This window comes from Aethalodelphis obliquidens, unplaced genomic scaffold (assembly GCF_003676395.1).
Source record: "Aethalodelphis obliquidens isolate GAN/ISIS:26980383/991018 unplaced genomic scaffold, ASM367639v1 scaffold17, whole genome shotgun sequence".
In the NCBI taxonomy this organism is placed as follows: Eukaryota; Metazoa; Chordata; class Mammalia; order Artiodactyla; family Delphinidae; genus Aethalodelphis; species Aethalodelphis obliquidens.
In genome coordinates this window covers 7797025-7821778 of record NW_020837961.1, presented here as the reverse complement: position 1 = coordinate 7821778, position 24754 = coordinate 7797025, and the positions used below count along the sequence as shown (strand labels likewise).

Sequence of the window (24754 nt, the reverse complement as noted above, 5' to 3'; positions counted from 1 at the left end):
TTCTATGTAGGAAATATTAATTAATTAAATTGTATTTGGTTAGTGACCTTTGAGACCGAAAAGTCACTGGTGGGCTTTCCTTTTCTTATAAGCAAGACTGAGTCCTAAAACAGTAGTTGTTTTACATAACTGAGGTTAAAATTGATTTTTTAAATGTTCTTAAGCATCTTTTTTTCACTGCAGTCTAGTTCATTTGCAATATTATATTAGTTTCAGGTGTACAACATAGTGATTCAAAATGTTTATATGTTATACTCCATTTAAAGTTATCATAAAATATTGGCTATATTCCCTGTGCTGTACAATATATCCTTGTAGCTTATTTATTTGATAAATAGTAGTTTGTACCTCTTAATCTTCTACCCCAACCTATCTTGCCCCTTCCCTCTTCCTTTTCCTTACTGGTAACCACTAGTATGTTCTCTATATCTGTGAGTCCGTTTCTGTTTTGTTATGTGTATTCATTTGTTTTATTATTTCAGATTTCACATTTAAGTGATAAGACAGTGTTTGTCTTTCTCTGTCTGACTTATTTCACTAAGCATAATACCCTCTAGGTCCATCCATGTTGCTGTCAAGGCAAAATTTCATTCTTATTTTATGGCTGAGTACTATTCCATTGTATATGTGTATATATTAAATATATATACCACATCTTCTAATCCATTCATCTATTAATGGACACTTAGTTTGCTTCCATATTTTGGCTATTGTAAATAATGCCACTATGAACATTGGGGTGCATATATCTTTTCAAATTAGTGTTTTCATTTTCTTTGGATATATACCCAGGAGTGGAATTGCTGGATCATATGGTAGTTCTATTTTTAGGTTTTTGGGAACCCTCCATACTGTTTTCCATAGTGGCTGCACTAATTTACATTCCCCCAACATTGTACAAGGGTTCCCTTTTCTCCACATCCTCACCAACCTATGTTATTTGTGTTCTTTTTGATAATGGCCATTCTGACAGGTATGAGGTGATAGCTTGTTGTGGTTTTGATTTGCACTTCTCTAATGATTAGCGATGTTGAGTATCTTTTCATATGCCTGTTTGGTGATGTGTATGTCTTTGGAAAAATGTCTATTCAGGTCTTTGAGCCATTTTTTAATTGGTTTGTTTTTTTGATGTTGAATTATATGAACTATTTATATATTTTGGATATTAGTCCCTTATTGGTCATATCTTTTGCAAATATTTTGTCCCATTTAATAGGTTGTCTTTTCATTTTGTCAATGGTTTCCTTTGCTGTGCTGAAGCTTTTAAGTTTAATTAGGTCCCAGTTGTTTATTTTTGCTTTTGTTTCCTTTGCTTTAGGAGACAGATCAAAACAATACTGCTGCAATTTATGTTCGTGTTTTGCCTGTGTTTTCTTCTAGGAGTTTTATGGTTTTGGTCTTACATTTAGGTCTTTAATCAGTTTGAGTTTATTTTTTATATGGTGTGAGAAAATGGTCTCATTTCATTCTTTTACATATAGCTGTCTAGTTTTCCCAGCACCACTTCTTGAAGAAACTCTCCTTTCCCCATTATACTGTCCTTTCCCCTTGCCTCTTTTGTCACATTAATTGATAATAAGTATGTGGGTTTGTTTCTGGGCTCTCTATTCTGTTCCGTTGATCTATATGTCTCTTTTTGTGCCACTACCATACTATTTTGATGACTATAGCTTTGTAGTATAGTCCGACATCAGGGAGTGTGATACCTCCAACTCTATTCTTCTTTCTCAAGATTGCTTTGGCTATTCAGGATATTTTGTTTTTCCATACAATTTAGAAGTCTTCTAGTTCTGTGAAAACACCCATTGGTATTTTAATATGGATTGCTTTGAATCTTTAGATTGCTTTGGGTAGTATAGTCATTTTAACAATGTTAATTCTTCCAATCCATGAACACTGTATACCTTTTCATCTGTTTGTGTCATCTTCAATTTCTTTCATCACTGTCTTACAGTTTTCCAAGTACAGGTCTTTTACCTCCTTAGTTAGATTTAGTCCTAGATATATATATATTTTTGAAGCATTGGTAAATGGGGTTGTTAACTTCTCTTTCTGATTGTTGTTAGTGTACAGAAATGCAACAGATTTCTGTATATTAATTTTGTGTCCTGAAACTTTACCAAATTCGTTGATGAACTCTAGTAGTTTTTGGTGGCATATTTAGGATTTTTAGTATCAGGTCATCTGCAAATAGTGACAGCTTTACTTCTTCCTTTCCAATTTGGATTCTTTTTATTTCTTTTTCTTGACTGATTGCTGTGACTAGGACTTCCAATACTGTGCTGAATAAAAGTTGTAAAAGTGTGCATCTTTGTCCTGTTCCTGATCTTAGAGGAAATGCTTTCAGCTTTTCACTGAGTGTGATGTTAGTTATGGGCTTTTTGTATACAGTCTTCATTATGTTGAGATTCATTTCCTCTATATCCACTTTGTGGAGAATTTTTATCATAAATGGATGTTGAATTTTGTCAAAAGGTTTTTCTGCATCTATTGAGATGATCATATGGTTTTTATTCAATTTGTTAATGTGGTGTATAACATTGATTGTATTATAAAGTGGTTTTAAATGAAGAATCTTCATTTTTAAAGGTACTCATTTTAGACATAATCATTATTGAGTTCTCCCCCCTAAATATAGGAAGAAAAATGATTTAGCTTTGAAAAGCCATTTCTTTCCCTGTTTTTGACAAGTTAGGGTGAAAATGGGAAAATGTATTTATAAGAGTGTTAGATACCAGATTAAGAAGGATGTTACTGAAAGCCACATTCCTTTAAAGCAGTGGTATAACTATTCACATGTAGTATGCTAAAGAATGAGTAAGTGAGAAGGCCATATTGTATTCTATTGAAAAACAGGAATAAAATATGAAAGCAAAAATTGCAGAACTATTTGTCTGTTATGGTTTTCTTCAGTGCTTTTAAGTTTTTTATCAGTAAGCTACATTTTAAAGTAATTGCTACAAAAGCAAGTTGAAGATTTACAATATTGTGTGCCTAATACAAAATATTTAGTATTATAAAGAATCTTTGTTACTCTTAAAATTATACCTTATAATTTATAATACTATAATTATATATTATTATAACTTATAATACTATAATCATAATATTATCTTACTATACTACTACTTGTGAATACTTGTGAATTTTAAAAGTGTATCACATTTCCTAGAATAGCTTTCATTTGATAATGAGAATGCACTCTTTTATTTTTTTTGTTAATTTTTACATTATAGTAATGTGTTATAATTCAAGTTTTCTTTGTAAATTGTCATTCATGACATGTTTTCTTGGTGGCTAAAAAAGTTGATAACGCATCAGAAAAAGCAAGGGGTATCATTCTAATAGAAGTAAGACTGCTTATTTAGTCAGCCTTGGGGGTTGTGTGATTGTGCACAAATAACAAATTCTGAATGGGGCAGAAACACTAATTTTTGCTTTATTGGTAGTATTCTCTCATTGCTTGAAAACCTCTGAGGTTAGATCTGAGAACTTCGAATAAGGAAGTACTAATGAAGTACTTACAAGTTAGGTCAGCTGCTAAGTAGAGGGAATAAAGTATGTCTTAGGTGCCAGACAGTATAGCCTTTATAAAATAAACTTCTCTCTTTAATAGTCCAGGTAGAAAATATGCAAGTAGGGCTCCTGTGCTTCTGCTGGTTCACCCTGCACACAGTACTCTCACAGTAGAGGGTACCCACTGCAACTGGTCACTCCAAAGCCAGAGGTTGAAGGCTCTTTGCAGACTCACTAAGGAGATATTACACTTGGCCTGTTATAATATTCTCATCTCTTTTCTGTTAGACAATAATATATAACAAAATTTTTTGATACAGTTTCCCTAGTAAAGACTACACTAGTTTTATATTTCAATCCTTATGACACCAGATTAGTTTTTTTGATAGTCTGTCACAAATCAATGCCAGATTTCTTTTTTTTTTAAATGTTGTGGGCCTTCGAATTGTATCCTGTATAAAGGGCAAGCTATTTGTAATTGAATATGACTTAAAATTTTTCAGCTCAAGCTCATCTCTTCCATACTTTAGAGGATGGAATTCTGGAGCCCCAACTTAATATATTTTTAGACATTTAAGCTAAACCACAGCCCCCAAGGACAGCATGGCTGCCGCCTGTGAGCATACCCATGCTCTAGACCACCCTTTGATCTTGTAGATCAACAGTGGCCCCTTGTGTGCATGGACATTTAGATTCTTTCCTTTTTATAAAAAATCATCAGCTTTAGATAATTATCAACTTTAGACTTTGTCTAGTGTCTAAAGCTCTGAGACTGTGTATATTTTTAGTTAGCAAACCAATACATCTGCATACCACGTGTTTATCAAAAAGTTCTATACAGAGTTGATTTCTGCCAGAGCCTTTTGCTTCTGTCAGATGCCTGCTTTAGACAATTCATCTTAAGAGAGAGACTCTAAAGGATCTTCAGTGATTGTCCTTTTCTGTTGTCATGTTAAACCTATCTCTGATTGTACCAACTTGCCTTCCTTAATTTAGGTTTCCAGTATAATTGTCTCAGTTTGGCTATATTCCATGACTTCTGATATTATTTTATCCTTATCTTGGTGGGCCAGTAACATATCTATTTTTTATTTTAATAATTTCAGATGTGTTTGGGGAATAAGTATGAATGGCAAGCAATAAAATGATTTTAGGATAGGTTTCATTTAATTTAGAATGAACTAGAAACCCCTTTACAGTATTTCAATGCTCTCTATTGAAAAATCTTCTATAATGTAAATACAAGTATTTCTGCCTCATCATGGAATATTCTTGTTGTTGTTTGAGTTGGATCAATCCATCAATATTTACTTAATACTGTCTACTTATACACTGGATGGTCCCAAGAAATAAAAGATTAAACTTCTTGACTTCGAGGAGTGTGCTCTTTAATTGAGGAGGTAGAATGTATGTTGTACACCTTCTGTAGTCCTTCAGATGAGCAAGTGCATTCAGCTGGTGTTCACAAGGAGAGGAGGAAGCCAGTCTGGTTTATGGTAATCAGAGAATGCTTGGTGAAAAAAGTAAAACTGGGGTACGTAAAATTAATTTCAATGGAGAGGAAAATCTTCTAGGTGAGGAAAGGGCGTGAGTAAAAACACTGTCAGTGTAAGACAGGAATGTCTGACAGAGTTGTCCATAGCTAAAGGAAATTTGCCAAATATATAATTTTAAAAGTAGGTTGAGACTAGGTGGTAGAGGGTCTTGAACGTTAGGCTAAAGGAACTAATATTTATCTGTAAGTAGTAAATACTTGAAGAAAGAAGTCATATGATGGAAGCAGTATTTCAGGCTATGCTGTGTAAGATGGTTGGGTGGGGAGATGCTGGGTGCAGGGGGACTATCTAGAGTACTGGCAGAAATCTTGATCCTAACGACCTGTGTCTGACAAGTAATAGGCAATGGAATATTTTTTTAAATCTGGGGTAAATATACATAATGTAAAATTGATCATTTTAACCATTTTAAAGTGTACGATTCAGTGACATTAAGTGCATTCCCAATGTTGTACAGCTATCACTACTACCCATTACCAGAACTTTCTCATCATCCCAAACAGAAACTGGTATTGGAATTTTAAAGGAAGGTTGCCAGAGACAGAAATATGAGAGAGAAAACATGGGCAGAAACATGATAGCTGATAATTAGAGGGTGAGCATAAGAAAGGAGTGAAAAACTGTGGGACGAGTAGCGTGGTGGCCTGACTCTGGTGGCCATAACTTTGGTGAAGCCCACAGAAATGGGCCCTGGGAAGGCCACAGCAGCGGAGGGCATTTATTAAACTTTTGTGAATGGAAACAATTAAATTGGGAAGGAAATTTCTGAGGCAAGGTTGACATAGCACTGGGGAGAGCTCCCTGCCAACTCCTGTGCTTTGACAAGGCTTAAAGCAACTAACGTTGTTTTGTCTTCAGTAATTCAAATCTTTTCTATCTCTACCTACGGTGGATCTTAACATTTTATAAAATGCTTCAGTCTGTTAGACTTGATCTTTTGTCCTGAAATGAAGAAGCTCAGTCTTCAACTTTCTAGGAACCTTCTGTGGCTGACTAATTCTCCTTCTCTACCTTCAGGTGAACTTGGGACTTAGCCCAAAGGCTCAGATGCTTGGTAGGATCTGATGATCTCTTTGTGGGGACTTTATTGTCTGTCTCCTATCTCAGAGATCCAGCTGTTGTTATTGAAGAAAGAGGAGAGCTCCTGATGTGGCATCTTGGTAATTGGTCTATTAATAACAATAATGGAAGTCAAGAAAGGAAGATTATGGGGACATGATGAGGAGCTCATTTTATTTTATTTTATTTTATTTATTATTATTTTTTTTGCGGTACGTGGGCCTCTCACTGTCGCGGCCTCTCCCGTTGCGGAGCACAGGCTCCGGACGCGCAGGCTCAGCGGCCATGGCTCACGGGCCCAGCCGCTCCGTGGCATGTGAGATCCTCCTGGACCGGGGCACGAACCCGTGTCCCCTGCATCGGCAGGCGGACTCTCAACCACTGCGCCACCTGGGAAGCCCGAGGAGCTCATTTTAAATGAATAAAATGAACATTAGTGCTTGGGAGAGGGGTATCAGGCTGAAGATGTGAACTTTATAGTCATCTTTGTAGACTTAATCGTGTTCATACTTAGAACCCTGAGCATCACTTATGTGTGGACAATAGTGTAGCTGTAAACTGATGAGAGCAAGGGGATTTTATACACCTTTCATCATGACTTAAGTACCTTTTCTGTGCCAAGATTTTGCCTAGAGGCTTTACATATGTGTGCCTTCCAAACTCCATTACAGCTACTCCTACAAATATTTCATAGATAAGAAAAGTGAAGTTTGGGGAGGGTAAGTTACTTACCAAAGAGCAAGCAGCTAGAATGTGCAGAGCTAGGACCTGCCTCACTCCGAAGCCCAAGCTTTTTCCATCATACTGTGCGTATAAGTCAGCTCAGGCTGCCATAAAAGAATACCACAGACTGGGAGACTTAACCAACAGAAATGTATTTTCTCACCGTTCTGGAGACTGCAAGCCCAACATCAAGGTGCTGGCCAGGGTAATTTTTGGAGCTCTCCTGAGCTTGCAAGGGTACCTTCTCACTGCTGCCTCCCATGGCCTTTCCTGTGTGTGTGCTCTCCTGCCTCTTCCCCTTCTTGTAAGGACATCAGTTCTTTTGGATTAGAGCCTCAGCTATATGACCTCACGCAACCTTAATTACCTTTGTAAAAGCCCTGCCTCTACATACAGTCACGTTGGGGCTTAGGGCTTCATCCTGTGAATTTTGTAGGGACGAAATTCAGTCCATAACACTACTTTTAAAAACTTATCACAGTTTGGTATATGTATGATTAAAAATTAATTAGTAAAATGCCTACAGTGGATGCTAACTAGGTGGTCTCTGGAATAGAAATCATGACTACAGAATTGATGTTTTTTTCTTGGAAATCTTTAAAGATGACTAGAGAGCTAGGAGTAAGGAATGAGTTTAAAACAAACAATAAGCTGTGGAAAAAAATGTTACTGGGGTGTGTTTTCATTTTTTGTATAGATAATTTTCTGTATTTTTGTTTGTATTTTAATATCGATTCTCTTTAAGAATTTATTCCTTTTAGTGATAATAGGTGCTAGTGACTCCTCACTGCATAATACCTAGAAGATATTTTATTTATATAACCTCTTTTGATCCCAGCATCAACTCTGATGAGGTACAGATAGGATAATCTTCATTTTGAAGAAAGAAATTATAGCATGTGGCTTAGAGCATAGGCTCTGGGTCCGTTCTGACTAGTTACAAATCCGTTTGCCCACCGCCTGCCGCATTGGTATAGACAGGCTACTTAACCTTTCTGTGCCTTAGTATATTAGGTATCTATTGTTACGTAACAATTTTCTTAAAACTACTCTAAACGTGTATTTTCTGTCATGGTTTCTGTGGGCTAGGAATTCAGGTGTGGTTTAGTTAGGCAGTACTGGTTCAGAGTCTGTCAGGGAGTTGCTTTCAGTTTAGTGCTGGCTCTGGGTGAGAAGCCTCAGCTCCTTTCTCTGTGGGCCTCTCCTGATGGCCGCTTGAGTGTTCTCATAACATGTCGCTGGCTTCCCCCAGAGTGAGCACGTCAAGAGAGATGGAAGCTATCTTTTCAATGACGTAGCCCCAGAAGTCAAATAGCATCATTTGCCCCACATTGTGTTCATTAGGAGCGAGTCCTTAATCTGGCCCCTATTCAAGAGGAGAGGAATTAGGCACCATCTTTTGAAGGAAGAAGTGTCAGACTTTGTGGACGTTGTGAAACCACCACACTTGGCTTCCCTAACTGTTGTAGTAGTTTGTTCATAGTAGTGTTTACTTCCTGAGTTTGTTGTGGATAAGTTTATCCATTAAAGCGCTTAAAACAGTGTCAGTCATATATGTTTAATAAATGTTGAGTTAGTGCTTCTCAACTGTGGAAGCCCAGAAGAATTATCTGGGAAGCTTTGAAAAATCCCAGAGATCATTACATCCTACGCCAATTAAGTCATCATCTCTAGAGATGAGACACAGGCATCCATTGTTCGAATGCAGTCTTCCTTCCCTGTGTTTATGTCCCAATTTATCCTCAGCCCTCACTTCCACCCCTTAGTTTCTTAGTTATACGAAGACAAACCATTTAGTGTGATTTCCCTCAAGTTTTCCACTTTTAACATTAAAATTGATTTCTTTATCCTTTCTGTATCCTAACTTCCCTGTCTCTTAAAAAAAAAATTACAGAAGAATAAGTGCACCTACCTGCCTAATGATTAAGGAGGAGGAAGGAAAAGGGACAAAATGAGTTCCAGTTTGGAGTTAAATGAAGATTTCAAAATTCTTGCCCAAGTTAATTGAAACTACTTGATCTTTTGATTGTTGGTTGAGCTGGTAAATCACACAATATGGACAATATCTTCCAGAAATTCATTTGGGAATATTTTTGGAATGGCTACCAGTTATCAATTTTTATTTTTTAAAATATTTTATATAATTTTAATGAAAGCATAAGCCTGCAAATATGGCCTGTTATATATAGTGCAGGACTTTTTAAATATTAAATCAGTGATTGGAAATTTTTCAATTATTAAATTGAGGTGAAGGCATTGTTCGGTATTTTATTGATCACATAGAAAAGTAGGATACTGTCCTGTCAACAGTGGGCTTACAGTTTTAGTAGGGAACTAGAACATGTACACAGAGAGCCAGGATACACAGAATAAAGTGGGGTTGACAGCGAGGAATCATTTCTAAGTCAGATGATAAGGAGGGTTTATGGAAGAAGGAATTAGTACCTGAACTGGGCTTTGGAGGGCTGGTAGAATTCCCACAGATGGTGTTCGTTTTAGGACGAAAGGATTACAGGAGCAAAGGTGTTTGGAAAACAGAGGTACGTGATTTCAGCAGTGAGCATAGAGTGTGTGTTCAGGAAGGTGGGGGGAATGGGTGGTTAATATAATATAATTGGGTTTGTCAGTAACATTATTAATCAAATACTGAAGAGGCACATTGTTAAGTGATTTTATTACTCTCAATAAAATTCATCATCTTATTGCTTTAGACATATTTTAAAGAAATATTTTTGTCAAACTATTACTTATGGTTTTATTAAAAAAATCAAATAAAATTGAAAGATTTTTATAGAAAACCCCTACACACCCTTAGGCAGCCCTTAATTTTCTTTCCCAGAGCAAATCAGTTTTCACTTACCTAGCTGTTCTTTTGGTATTCGCTTCCATTTGATAATATAATGTTTTATCTTGATCTCTCACTTTCAGACATTATCTCATCGCCTCCACTTACGAAATATGCGGAATTAGCTATTACATTGTTACTTACTCCAGTATCGTTCTATCATAATTTTAGCTGAATTCATAATTAATTTTTACCTTGTTAAGACTGTGTGAGGGTGTGTGCCTGTGTGAGGTGCATTGCCTGATGTTAATATTTGTCTTCGGTTTATAGAAAATTATGTGAATGAAAACATATCTGCAATTTTTTTCATATTGCTCCAACAAATCCACCATTACCTATTTTTTTCAAAACATCAAATAATTTATCAATTCTTTATTTCTGGGGTGATTCCTCTTTGGCCCTTTTGCTGCTTCTCCCCAAGCAGTAGGTGTCACCCTGAGCCTCCCACACCAGTCTTCCTGGACCTGCTGTTCCCTGCAGTCCCTTCTCGTCTATTGTGTTGGACACACAGCAGATCCCTTCAACCTGGAAAATATTGTCTTTTGGTCTTGGAAATGTACCTGTCTTATCTTTTATTGTGCCTTTAGAGGTTTAATAATTTTCTTTTAAATCTGTTCTCTGTGAAATTTAGTCAACTTTATTTTCCAACCTTGTTTGTTTGAATTTTAGCTTTTCGATTTTAATAGCCAACATATTTATGCTCTGTTTCAAAGTACTCTGTTTTATAGCATTCTACTCTTATTCTTTCTGAGATACAAATAAGGCTTTTGGTGGTATGTGCTTGTTTGTTTTTGGTTTGGTTTTCTCCCCCTTATATTTCTTTTTGTATCTCTTTACTCAAACATAGGAGCATCTTTGGCTGCTGTGATTGAGGAATAACATTTTGTATGTGGGCCGCTGGGCTTGTCTACTGGTGTACCCCACTTCAGGAAGATTAGATAGTGGGGATATAGGGAAATCTAGCTGTTTCATTGGGGACCCACACATGTCAATGTGTGGACATATTTTTCTCTTCAACCATTGAGTTCCTCAAGGGCAGGAGTGGGAGGGACGTGGGAAGTAAGCTAATGGACCCGCTAGTTCTCAGCACATTTTCACTAATCTTTACGTTTTCAGCTGTGTTCCTTGCTCTAGCCCTTAGCTATCTCAGATGTCCAAGAATTCACTGACATTATGAAGAGCCTAAACTTCAGCACTTCTGCCTGCCCGCACGCTTGCCTGGGTGCTCGGGGTGGCGGAAGCTCCCTGGAGCCTGCCGGGCTTTCCAACAGCCTGTCTGTTTTCAGTCACTTGCATTCACTTCCAAATGGCTTTGAAATCTCATCCCCTTCTGTCTTCTCCGCTGTTCTTTTTTTGCTTGCGGGCGCTTATACTTTTTAAACATCATTTTACCGTCATTTTAGTGGGGTCTTGGGAAGAATATGTGATCAGTTCGTCTCCTTAAATGGACATTCTCCTTTGCCTCCCCCTGCATACTTGATTTTAAATGGGATAGAATTTTACAATAGCGGCTGTTCAAACACTATGTGAGAGTTAAGTACCTGTGAATTTTAGCTTATGAGCACTGGATAATGTAGACAGCATCTGTTTTTCTTAAGAAAACCACCCTAGTAATGCCATTTTAATCAGTACAGAGCCTAATGGTAAAGAAATCTAATTTCGTACACTGACTTGTGCTTGAGCCTTGTGCTGGTTTTCTTCATTACGTGAGGTATTCACTAGATAAGTCTGAGTTAAGGCTGTCTTTTATCTATTCTATTGATATATATCATAATGCCACTTGTATTGTTTGACGTTAGCTGAGTGGTTTGGCCTTGCAAATTTTAAAGTACTATGCAGATGTTGGCTAGTTATAATACTAGTTCCTTTTTTTTTTTTTTTACATCTTTATTGGAGTATAACTGCTTTACAATGGTGTGTTAGTTTCTGCTTTATAACAAAGTGAATCAGTTATACATATACATATGTTCCCATATCTCTTCCCTCTTGCGTCTCTCTCCCTCCCACCCTCCCTATCCCACCCCTACAAATAGAACTACCATATGACCCCGCAATCCCACTACTGGGCATATACCCTGAGAAAACCGTAATACAAAAAGACTCATATACCAAAATGTTCATTGCAGCTCTATTTACAATAGCCAGGAGATGGAAACAACCTAAGTGTCCATCATCAGATGAATGGATAAAGAAGATGTGGCACATATATACAATGGAATATTACTCAGCCATAAAAAGAAACGAAATTGAGTTATTTGTAATGAGGTGGATAGACCTAGAGTCTGTCATACAGAGTGAAAGTCAGAAAGAGAAAGACAAATATGGTATGCTAACACATATATATGGAATTTAAGAAAAAAAATGTCATGAAGGACCTAGGGGTAAGACAGGAATAAAGACACAGACCTACTAGAGAATGGACTTGAGGACACGGGGAGGGGGAAGGGTGAGCTGTGACAAAGCGAGAGAGAGGCATGGACATATATACACTACCAAACGTAAGGTAGATAGCTAGTGGGAAGCAGCCGCATAGCACAGGGAGATCAGCTCGGTGCTTTATAATACTAGTTCTTAAGTCATTCCTCCTTTGGTCGTGTGAGCTCCAGAGAAAGCATATGAAATGTCTCCTTCCCTAGGTTCATTCCTTCTTACTGAGTTCCTTTTCTTTCAAAATTATTCAAACCTCACAAATTTGTTTCTATGAAAAAGAGAATCATTATATTAAACTCCAAGTTTAAGCCCTTTCCATTTTCAGTATATGCCTTTTAGGTTTTCTGTAAGCAATGCCAAATATTTAAATTATGCATTTTTTTCTGGGTAAAGACCTAAACTCAGAGCAGAAAGCATTGCCATTTGCATATCTGTCCCAGCTGCCTGTCAGTCAGATGTGTGAACCCTCCACTGGAATAAATGAGAAACGTGGCGTCAGGAGACTCAGGTTTCCACACATGACTTTATACATTTTGATGACATTCCAGTTTGGTTCTGCTTCCATCCAGATCCATGTGACAGGAAAAGCCTCATTCTTGTTTATAATCCCCTGTAATCTCTAAGATTGTAGATCCTGAGAGCTAGATGATCGTTTGTTTGCTGAGTACACATTTAAATATTTTCCTCTTAATGACCTTTGACACTGTGAGGTAGTATTAGGTAGTGAGTGGGATTATGCAAATTTGGGAAGAGAGGTCATGACTGAGCAAAGTTATTCTGCATTAGAGCAACTGGTCTTGAGGTACGTGTGTGAATATGTGTGTATGTAAACCTACACACATTATGTGTGTATGTAAACTTACACACACACTGAAACCATCCATCTACCTTGTCTTTTCAACCGTGTTCTCTTTATCCTTGATTGATGGCTTATACCTTAAATTCTTGTCATTTTAGTGAGTTATTAAGAGGAAAAGTAGATAAACTCATTTTTTTTTTGGTACATGATAAATGACTGGTATGTATTATTATTGAGGTGATTGTTTAAAAATAGTATATGTGGATGGGTACATGTTTCTGGAAGTACATTTCACTTTTTACTATATATACTTTTTTTTTTAAACAAATGAAAATCTATTCAACATCATTAGTCATTAGGGAAGTACAAATTAAAACCACCATGCGCTACCACTTACACATTATCAGAATGACTAAAATTAAGACTGACCATACAAGTGTTGGTGATGATATAAAGGAATTAGAGCTCTCACACACTGCTAGTATGAATGTAAAAATGGTACAGCACTTTGGAAAACAGTTTGACAGTTTCGTTTCTTTTTTTAAAATGTATCTACTTTTTAAAATTGAGGTATATTTGATTCGCAAAATTATATTAGTTTCATGTGTACAACATAGTGATTCAAAATTTTTATAGATTATACTCCATCAAGTTATTATAAAATATTGGCTATATTCCCTGTGCTGTACAATATATCCTTGTAGCTTATTTTATTTTATTTTTATTGGAGTATAGCTGCTTTACACTGCTGTGTCTCTTTCTGCTGTACAGCAAAGTGATTCATACATATACATATATCCCTTCTTTTTTGGATTTCCTCCCCATTTAGTAGATAAACTCATCTTTAACTGAAAGTTCTCATCTAACTTTTTCCTACACTGGATTTTAGAGCCAACAGAATTTCCTTATTTATTGAGATACGATTTATACAACATAAGATTGACCCTTTTAAAGTGTACAATTCAGTGGTTTTTGTGTATTCATAGAGGGCAGTCATCACTACTATCTGGTTTTTGAACAGTCTTAGCGCTCTGAAAAGAAACTCCAAGGCCATTAGTAGGCACTCCCCATTCCTTCCCCACTTCCCCCCTCCACTGCTACCAGCCCTAGAGAAACACTAATCTACTTTCCACCTATATAGGTTTCCTATCATGGCCATTTCTTATAAATGGAATCACACAATATGTGGTCTTTTGTGACTGTCTTCTTTCACTTAGCATAAATGTCAAGGTTCATCCATGCTGGAACATACATCAGTACTTCATTCGTTTTATGGCTAGGTAATAGTCCATTGTATGACTATACTACATTGTGTTTATCCACTCATCCATTGATGGACATTTGGGTTGTTTTCACCCGTTGGCTAACAGGAATAATGCTGCTATGAACATTTATGTACAAGTTCTTGTGTGGACATATGTATTCATTTCTCTTGGGTGTCTACTTAGGAGTGGAATTGCTGAGTCAAATGGTGACTTTAACATTTTAAGGAACAGTTTTCCAAAGTAGTTGCACTATTTTATGTTTTCATCAACAATGAATGGAAGTTTTAATTTCTCTACATTGTTGATAATACCTGTTATTGTCTGTGTTTTTTTATTTTCATTATCCTCATAGTACCGACAGTAGAGTTTCGTAATAGCATGAAGATTATGGGCTTGAAGAGGGAAAAAAGAGACCCAGCAGCTCCAAGTCCAAGAAGATAATGTCTGTTGGGGAGTTTTGGAACAAATTATTGCAAACCGAGTGAAATCCTCAGTAAATTCTGCATTTTGCATGGATGCTTTTGTGAGGAGGTCCTGTTTAGATTGAGCTGGAAGAGGGAAAGAGAGAACAGCCCACAAATGAGTTATTTAAAAAAGAAGAAAAACAACTTGTATCAGTAGAATCAGCTCAGATAAAATATTGAAAATTTGTGTAAAGAGTATCAGTTTGAAGGGATGCCAAGTGACGAGCTTGCTAGACACCTGCATCTCTACCTGAACTGAGTTAAGCTGTGTCCTGAACATATGTCCTGAAGCCCTGCTTTGCTGAGCCCATGGGCATAGTCAAGTTTTACACTGAGTCCATAAACAATTTGAAGACTTAAGGGGAAGGAGAAGACATCCAGAACAGTCTTAAATAGCTCTGGGCTTGATGGTTTGGTGTCCTGTGACTTAAACCGATCCAGTCCACTTACAGCTGAGCACAAGTGTCAGCTGGATCAGTGGTGGAGGGTGGATAGAATAGGAGTGGTATGATTTGCACTGAAACTACATATTTACTGTACTTTGCTCGCTTAATATAGCACTAGATTTATGGAGAAAGCCAAGTTTTATTGGCTTGGGATATTGCCAGTGCTGTTGAAGGTTAGCATCATTGTGGGAGGCTCCCCCTACTATATGCTATGCCGTTTTTTCCCATGCTCCTGTGTACAGACATTCCCACATTATAAACAGGTTCTTCAGCTGTTACATGCTTGTGTCTAACATTTAGCCTAGATGTGAGCTCTTAGTTTTGATATTTAGATAGAATATTTTACATGCTTGTTTTATATATATATATATATATATATATATATATATATATATATTTTTTTTTTTTTTTTTGCGGTACGCGGGCCTCTCACCACTGCGGCCTCTCCCGTTGCGGAGCACAGGCTCCGGACACACGGGCTCAGCGGCCATGGCTCACGGGCCCAGCCACTCTGCGGCATGTGGGATCTTCCCGGACCGGGGCACGAACCCGCGTCCCCTGCATCGGCAGGCTGACTCTCAACCACTGCGCCACCAGGGAAGCCCGCTTGTTATATTTTTAAACTATGTGTTTGTCCCCACTGACAGGCATGCAGCCCTCAGTGGATGCCCACAGAAAAGATACGCTGATCTACTGCTTAGGTGTCATGGAGAGTTAGGTTTTGGCTATAGGACTGAAATGTGAACCTAACTCTTTGCTCTTCTGTGCCCTTTGCCTTTGCTTTAACTTGTGGGTTCCTTCTGGGAGTGGGAGTGTCAGTGTAGATACCAGCTAATTTGGCAATAAACACACCTCTGCATCTTGCAGAAGCTAATCAGCATGATAAGATTTGTCGTTTCATTAATAGCTTCTAAGAATAGGCTGTAATTTATTAATTTTTATTAGTCACTTTATCATCCTGCCCTTTGAGAAATTTGCGTGAGGCTTCTGAGAACGTTGTCAAGGGCAAGGGTTGCGAGAGAGCTGTAAAAATATAACCTCTCCCTTTACGTGGAAAAATACCAATTCCATTAACCATAAGATATAATTATGTATATAAACTTCTCGTCACTCTAAAGAAGCGATTCCACTCCTGAGGAATGAAATGCGGGGGTAAGATTCAGGCCAATCCAGGGTAGCTGGTGTTTTATGATTATTTTTCCCATTCTTCTGTAAATGCGTATTTAGAAAGAAATATAGTTCGTGTTTTGTTTATTCTTACACGTTGTATAAAACATTCTGTGACCTGACACTCTTGTAGGCTTTTATTAATATGCTGTTCCCCGCATACTCCCCAGCATCTAAGAAGCTATAATTGATTGTAAATGAATGAAGATTCCCACCCCCGACTGCTCACCAATTTTGCTTGTTTATTTGTTGACTCAAGAAACATTTCTTAAATATTTACATGTCTGAGACAGTGTGCTAGGTGCTGTGTAATAATGATGCTAGTAACGGCGAGCTTTGTTGGAGCGCACCGATCAGATCATGTGCTCTTGAGGTCAGACTGCCGGCATCTGAGTTGCAGCTCAGTCACGTGGTAGCTGTGTGAACATGGAAGAGTTAATTAATCTCTCTCTTTCAGTCTAGTCATCTCTAGCTGGGGGTGCCTAAGATTCCTATCGCTGCTGTGACAGATTACCAGAAATGTAGTGGCTTAGAACATCACACGTTTACCGTCTCGTTGTTCTATGGGAAGTGTGTAAGCTCAGCTGGGTTTCTCTCCCCAGGTCTCACAGGTCAAAACCGACGTGTCAGTCAGCCTGAGTTCTTGCTGCTCCAGGCTCATTCGGGTTTGGGGGAGTTTTCAGTTCCGCGTGGTTGTGAGGCCTCGGCCCCTGGTTCCCTGCTGGCTTCTCCACTTTTGGAGGCTGTCCATATTCTCAGGCTTGTGACCTTCCTCCGTCTTCAGGGTCAGCAGCAGCTCACTATTCTATCGGATAGATTAGCAAGTTTTCAGAAATCCTTGTGTGAGACTTAATGAGGAAATAAAAAGCTACTTCAGTGAATCTGGCGCCATGAAGCTAAATATTTTGGTTCTTTTCATGGCTGACCTTCTCACGGCCCTGAGAGACATCGTAGTAGAGATTAGCGTTTTGCCAGTTGTTTTTTTTCTCCTTGAGGCTAAGATTGTGTGTATAGTAATGCAGAATCACTTCATGGCCACTGAAAAGTCACAGCACATGACAAGCTCTAGGATAAATGTCCAGATTAGAGTTAGGTGCCATCCCGTGATGTGGGTCCAGCATTACTGATGATGATCCTAATCTCTTTTTAATGAGAGCAAATACTTGTCACACGGTTCAGCGTTTGCTACCTAATCTGGAGCAAAAGTTCTTACGGTACAATCTTCTTCAACTGCTGAGTAGTTTACCTGTATACCACATGTACTGTGTGCTAGTTTCCTGTTTGTGGTTTAGCTTAAAAAATGGGTCAAATTCAGCCAACAGTGAAAATCTTTTAAGAAACATGAATAATTTGAAGTGGCCCTTTGCACTAATGGAAAAAAGTTAGTTCTTGTCCTAGGAGAAGATTGATGTTGAGGAAAATGATGACTGTTTCAATTATTAAACCATTATTCCATCTGCAAAGTTTTCTTAAGCCTTTTGGATTAATAAATTATACACATCCTAATTTTTTATTCCAATTTAATTCTAGAAGTAACCTCAAGCTTAAAACAGTTAAAATATTCTAATACATCCGCAGAGGCGCACTTCACTACTGCTGAGGCCTTTCTGTGGAATTTTATTGCCGAGTGTCCTTCCTCTCTGACCACCAAAGGATTTCTTATCATTTAAATACTCCCTGTAGTATAATTGCTATGTAACACCCTGACCCAGCTAGTTCTGTAAATGGACTAAATTAGTCCACATCTCTTTTAGACATATTTGATATATAGATGTCTCTTTATTCCTATAGTATTAGGTCTTACTGGGTGGCTTAAAAGTGTGCCTTAAATGTGTATCGATCTATTAAAACTACTTCTTGATCACTTTTTATATGCCAGGCATTGAGGGGCTTTAAAAGATGTTTAAAACTCGATCTCCAACTCTGAAAGAGCTTACATTTGCTAGTTTGTGGATTTTTTTTTTTTTTTTTTTGCTTTAACTTCCTCCAAACATCAAATGCATTGTCAACTAGGCCTTCCTGACAATCTTATTTATAATTACAGTCACCACGCCTCACCCTGGCCGGTACTCCCAGTTTCTTCTAGCCCTACCACTATATTTATTTTTTAATGTCTCATCCACGAGAATGTAAGTTCCATCAAGGCAGGGATTTCTGTTTTGTTTACTGATGTATCCCAAATGCTTAGAATTGTGCCTGACATAGAGTAGTTAACTCAATAGCTACCTGTTGAATGACTGAATAAGTATTCCATACACATATTTTTCATGTGTAAAACAAACAGGACACACTGATACTCTATCCAGAATCTGCCCATGTCTTACCATCTTACCACTGGCAACCTGGTCCAGGCCAACTGGCCTTTCTCCTCTGGGAGTGTCACAGTGGTCCTCTAACCAGAGTCTCCCTGCGTTCAGCTATGCCTCCCACAGTTGGGATTCAGTACAGCAGCCAGAGTGGTCCTTTCAAGTCTCCCCACAGCTCAGAACCCTGACATAGGGGGAGAAAAAAAACCCCATGACTTATAAGACTGTCATGATCTGCCCTCACCGTCCCCTGATTTCATGTCCTACCACTCTCCCACCTTCCACCCCTTGGCCCCAGCCCCAGGACCCACTTCGGGCCCTAGCACTTGCTGTGTCCACTGCTTAGAATGCTCTTAGCTCTTTCCTTCAGCTCTGCTCGGTTGTCGCCACAGCCGAGAGGCCTTCTCGACTTCGATAAGGTAAACACAATCACCACCTCATTACGAGGCCTTCCCCGCCATCCCTCACGCCTGCGTTGCTCTGCTTTAGTCCCCCCGACCCTGCTCTGTGTTTCTTCATAGCATTTCATAGCATAAATCCAAAACATTGATTTGATTTTTGTCTGTTTCCCCGCCAAGTAGAATATGCTTAATAAAAGCATGATGTTTATTTCGTTCAGTGCTATATTCCTGGTGTTAGAGACAGTCAGACACGCAGACGGCATGTGATCAACATCACACGTAGCGTGCCGTAAGTATACGTTAGGAGTCAACATGCCCAAGAGAGAAGCATGGCTGACGCTTGTTCATGATGTGAGACGTTGAGGGAGACATTGTCCTGACCGATATAAAGGCAAGAACATGAATGAACACGGCACTGTTTATTATATTTAGGTACCAGTGAATCAAAAAGTAATGCAAGCAATAATAATTATTATGAATTTTGCTTCTGGAAAGCATCAGAAGGCATCTCCTTAGGCACGTTCACACCCACACTCCCCCACGGAGTGCTACGCTAGGCATTCTTCCACAGTCCCCCTCTAAACGTGTGGAGCAGTTATTAATCTTACGTGTAGGAGATCTCGTCTGTGGGGTTGCTGTAGTCGGACAATAACGGTGATATTTACCCCATATTTCTGGAAACGCAGTGCACGGGGTAGATTCTCAGTATTACGGTAGCACGTAATTAATCGGTATGGAAAGAGGCCAGTAGAAATGTCATGCTAATAAAGTAAGGTCTTGACAGCCCTGTCGATGTATTTGAACAAATTCAGGAGGTAAATTATGAATATTTAAGGTCCAAACGTGATGTGCTGCTGTCAGAGCCGCCCAAGTAGAGGCCACTCGTGTCCTCACCCAGCGAGTGAACCAGTGAATCTGTCTTCCATCAGAGGCAGCAGAAATGCTCTTGGGTAGAAGGAGATAGATATATTTTTTCCCTCATATTTATTTTTGCTTTTGGAAAACATATTTAGCGATTCTTTCATTCATGCCATAAAGGATTTCATGGTATTTTGTTAAGTTGGAGATTCTCTGAATAGATGTCTGCCTTCCTATTTTTTATGGGTTTTATTTCCTGGGAAATTATTCACTGTATTTCAGAATATTAGAAGTATGATCAAAGTACTGCTTCTTTTTCAAAGATGTCATAAATTCCTAACTATTCTGAATATATTTTTTTGATCTGGTGTCTTCACGCATTGCCTGCCGTAGGATTTGAGGTTTCATTTCAGAGCCAGAAAGAAGGGCAGGGGTGCATTGTCAAGGCTGTTGGAAAGCTGTTGCTTGTACCCTGAAATGCTGGGAATTAATCCACAATTTTAGAATGAGAGCACACACCCATGAAGACATCCAGACTCACTTTGGATTAGTCACCGTAAAAAAAGAAACAAAAAAACCAAATAGGAGTACATTTTCTCTTAGTTCATATTTATATGATATAAAGGCATGAGAAATGGGTAGTCTTCAGTTCATTTTTAATCACTCCAAACTTAATTATTTCCATTTCTTACGTATTCCTGGTAGGCAAGATCATAGTACAGTGGAAAATAATGCCATCATACGCAACATGCCACACACGTCTTTATGGATTATCAAAGTATTCGGATATGATTTCTTTTTTAAATGTAACTTAAGTTAATATGAAAAACTTCTAGAATCAAGAAATCTATTTTGCCCTAAACATTATAGTTTATGGAATCACATTGTTTGTGATCAGTAAGAAATAATTATTCTAATCATAAATAGAATGTTCTCCAATATGATTCTACCAAAGATTGAAATCTACACATTTTTTGGATTGTGATTTTTTTATATATATTTTTTAATTTTTAAATTAATTTATTTATTTTTGGCTGTGTTGGGTCTTCGTTTCTGTGCAAGGGCTTTCTATAGTTGCGGCAAGTGGGGGCCACTCTTCATTGTGGTGTGCAGACCTCTCACTATCGCGGCCTCTCTTGTTGCAGAGCACAGGCTCCAGACGCGCAGGCTCAGTAGTTGTGGCTCACGGGCCTAGTTGCTCCGCGGCATGTGGGATCTTCCCAGACCAGGGCTCGAACCCGTGTCCCCTGCATTGGCAGGCAGATTCTCAACCACCGCGCCACCAGGGAAGCCCGGCATTGCTATTTTTGACAGCATCACTTATTCTCATATTCACAAAGGTTAGGTTTGGATTAGGGTTTATATTAAAAGACATTTCACTAAAACCTCAGTGTGCTCATAAAACCAAATTAATGAAGGTAAAGCAAAACGTTATTTTGTTTGTGTAACAAATACTTAACATAGCACTTAGTATGTGTCAACTACTCTGTTTTAAGTACTCTACGACTGTCAACTCATTTAATCCTCACCACAACCCTACTGGATAGTTACTATTACCACTTACAAATAAGGAAACAGTTTAGTGAAGAGTCCGAGGCCACACAGGTAGTAGGTGGGTAAAGCAAGATCCTAACCCAGAAAGTGGCTCCCAAGCCTGCATTCTTACCCTGTGCTCTGCAGACACTCAGTAGCAGTCTGTGACTTTCTGTGTGTTTTCTGTGTTTTTGTTTCCTGTGATGGCACGTTGCCTATGTATCTTGTAAGGCTGACTAATCAGTGTTAACCATCAGCCCTCTTCCTTTGCATCTTATTTGCTTCACTTTTCTGTTTCTTATACTCTTGACTGGCTAAAGCAGCTGGCCTATCTCAATTAAAGAATCCAATGTGTGTTAAATATAACTGGGTTAAATTTTCATTCTCTTACACATCCGTCTAAAGGATGGATTGTCATTATTCCACTTAAGTATTCGCTGTAAAGGATTTGTATTTTCCTCTGATAGAAAGTAGTATACAAAATTACTTAAGATAGCAACTTCACTGTATTTAAATATTGACAAAACAAACAAATCTTTGAGAACTGAGGAGAACTTTTCACACGTCTGCCTGTGAATTTTGGCACATCGTTGGATACTTTTGGCTTTATACAAGGTTATTAGGCTTTTGTATGAGGCATGTAGCAAATTTTAAACTGTATGACGTGGGCGATTAAAAAGCTGTGTAAAAATTAAAAGTTTCCTTCAGTTTTCTCTGTGCACAGATTCCTGATTACTAAGTTTGGTGTCACTCATGGTAATCCTGGAAGGTCTCTTGTATCAAATTTTATTCAACCAAGAGATTCTTGTTTTTAACAGACTGGAAGACAAAAGTCAAATGGAAGATTCCACTATGAATAAAAACCCAACTATCATCTTAATATGTGTCATGAAAACACAGAATTGAAATAGTAACCTATTTTATGCACTGAATAAAAAGCTTGTGGTTTTCAGGATGTCTTGAATAAGTTAGTTATTCTTTAAAGTCAAATGCTTGAGGATCAAAAAAAAAGGCAAAAATGCCTCTTTATAATGCTGTATCTCAGTCCCTGGGAACGATTTTCTGAATTAAGTGTTATAATGTATTGTACCGGTGTATCTTTGTTATTGTTACTGTAAAATATGCCTGAGAACATTTTTCGTTCTTTTTTCTTTCCAGATGACAGAAATGATGCTCAGGAGAGTAGCTTAAGAGCCTTAATAAAAGAGCTGCCAGACACCCACTACTGCCTCCTCAAGTACCTTTGCCAGTTCTTGACAAAAGTAGCCAAGCACCATGGGCAGAACCGCATGAATGTTCACAATCTCGCCACTGTATTTGGGCCAAATTGCTTTCAGTAAGTTAGTGAAGTTTTGCTGTTAATATCATCACATATCGCCTTTTCCTTTACAACTGCCTGAAATCACTGCAATGTAGAAACATATTTCAGACTAAAAAGTCAACCAGTTTATGTTGGAGAAGTTCCATTTTTGGTATTGGGCATTTTAGCCTTTTTTTTCATCCCAATTTTGAAGAAGGAAGCTATGCCTTTTTATGAAACTGTAATTTGTAATGTTCCAAACAACCTTATTTAAAATTCTGGAAATGAGTTCTACTTTCATTAAAATGGACATTTAAATAAATCTAATCTTAAACATTGATTAGAAAAAAGGGAAGGAGTTTGATATAGTATGTAATTTTTTTAATAGTGATAAAGTTCAAATCATTGCTAATAGATGGAAAATAACAAGCAGAATATGTCCGTGAGAGAAAAATGTAACCTCAGCTACATTTATTTACTTTCTAGGAATAGACCAGAAATAAACTAGTCTCCTTGGTAGGTGCTATATTTCTAGACACAGAACTTTGGTAAAACTTTATATTTTCCCTGTTATTCCTTAAAGCTCTTTAATCATTGATACATGAACTATGATTTTGTAAACCAGAGACTTTGCTTTTAACTATCCTATTAATACCTCTGATATCGGACATGTTCCTTCTACTTATAAGGAGAGAGAAAGAAAGACCACTGACACTTTAAAGCTCTCAGAAGTTCTCAGCAAGTTGTTTTGTTTTGTTTTGTTTTGTTTTGTTTTTAAATAGTATATCTGCTTATCCACTCCATTTATCTACAGACTCATTCAGCTGCCCGGAACTAGGAATATTACAGTCGTCAGAATGACTCTAAATATAAACTCTGGCTTAGATCGTAGTGACTGTGGAGAGAAATTCTACCTTGAATAACTAATCCCCCTTGTAACCTTAGAGATTTACATTTCAAATAATGGCATAGGATATGTTAGGGTCTTGTGAGTAGCTATCTCAGACCCGGGCTCCACTAACATCTTATTCAGGAGCCCTGTGATAGTAAAAAGACTGTATTTGTTCTTTTTTACACTTATCTGCAGAGTAAACCTTGGGTGACCTACGTGTAAGAAATAAAGGTAAGTAGAAAACTGTTCAGTAATTTTGAAACCCTAGATTCTAGAAGAGGTGAAAATGAATTTGTAAATAGAATGCTGATCGAATGACATACGGATCATACTTCATTGCTGACTTGTATTGGGCTTGATCTGGAATTTCTGCTTCAATTAGTCAATCATAATATCCAGTAAGAAATGAGTTATATGGTCTTTTCATCAATATAGCTTTTCAAATTTTTTTTATTGTGGTAAAATAAACATAATATAAAGTTTACCGTTCTGAGTATGCAGTTCAATGGCATTAAGTACATTCACATTGGTGTGATCTACTAACTGATGTGTATTTCTAAACTTTTGGATTTTGAAGTCACTATTAGGTGCTTTTCTCACTGAAATAGAGTATAATAGTTATAGCAGGTAGTGTTTATTAAGAACTTACTAAGTACTGTACTCATTTATCTGATTGAGTCCAAAGAGGGAGAGATGTTTTATTTCGAACTTGAAGTTCGCCGATTTAGGACAAGAAAATAGTTACTTCAGTTCCTGTGACCACAGTTAGGTCAATGACCACAGTTAGTCCATAACTGTTATAAAAATCATCAGTAGAAAGCCTGCCATTTAAGGACAGTTCTCTCACCATGAACCACTGAAAGACAAATGAAATACTTTTCAATAACTTAGGTGAATACAGTGTATACATTATATGGTCAGTAGAGGAGGATTTTTTTCTGAAAAGGGGAAATCCTCATGAAATGTTATTTTTTTAAAGGCTATAAATTTTAGATACAAAATGATATTGTTATGAGGTATACAATAATAAAACTGGAAGGAAAATACCAATAATATATGATTGGTATTCTGGAAGCTGGGCTTCTTGGTGACTCTTAATTACCAGGTTTTCAACATGTACTTCCAGTTATGGGTTATTAAATTTAGATGATTGGGTAATATTATCACTGTAAAATATTCAAACAGTGTAGAGGT

General features: G+C 37.7%; 1 protein-coding gene across 2 annotated transcripts in view; it reads left to right on the top strand.

Moving 5' to 3' along the window:
* The window catches only part of FAM13A (family with sequence similarity 13 member A), a 331803-nt gene that overhangs the window by 35880 nt on the left and 271169 nt on the right, over positions 1-24754 (top strand). For both annotated transcript variants that reach the window (XM_027116910.1, XM_027116911.1), the window contains exon 4: positions 22527-22704. In XM_027116910.1, the coding sequence (XP_026972711.1) occupies positions 22527-22704 (178 nt within the window). The remainder of the gene's footprint in view (positions 1-22526; positions 22705-24754) is intronic.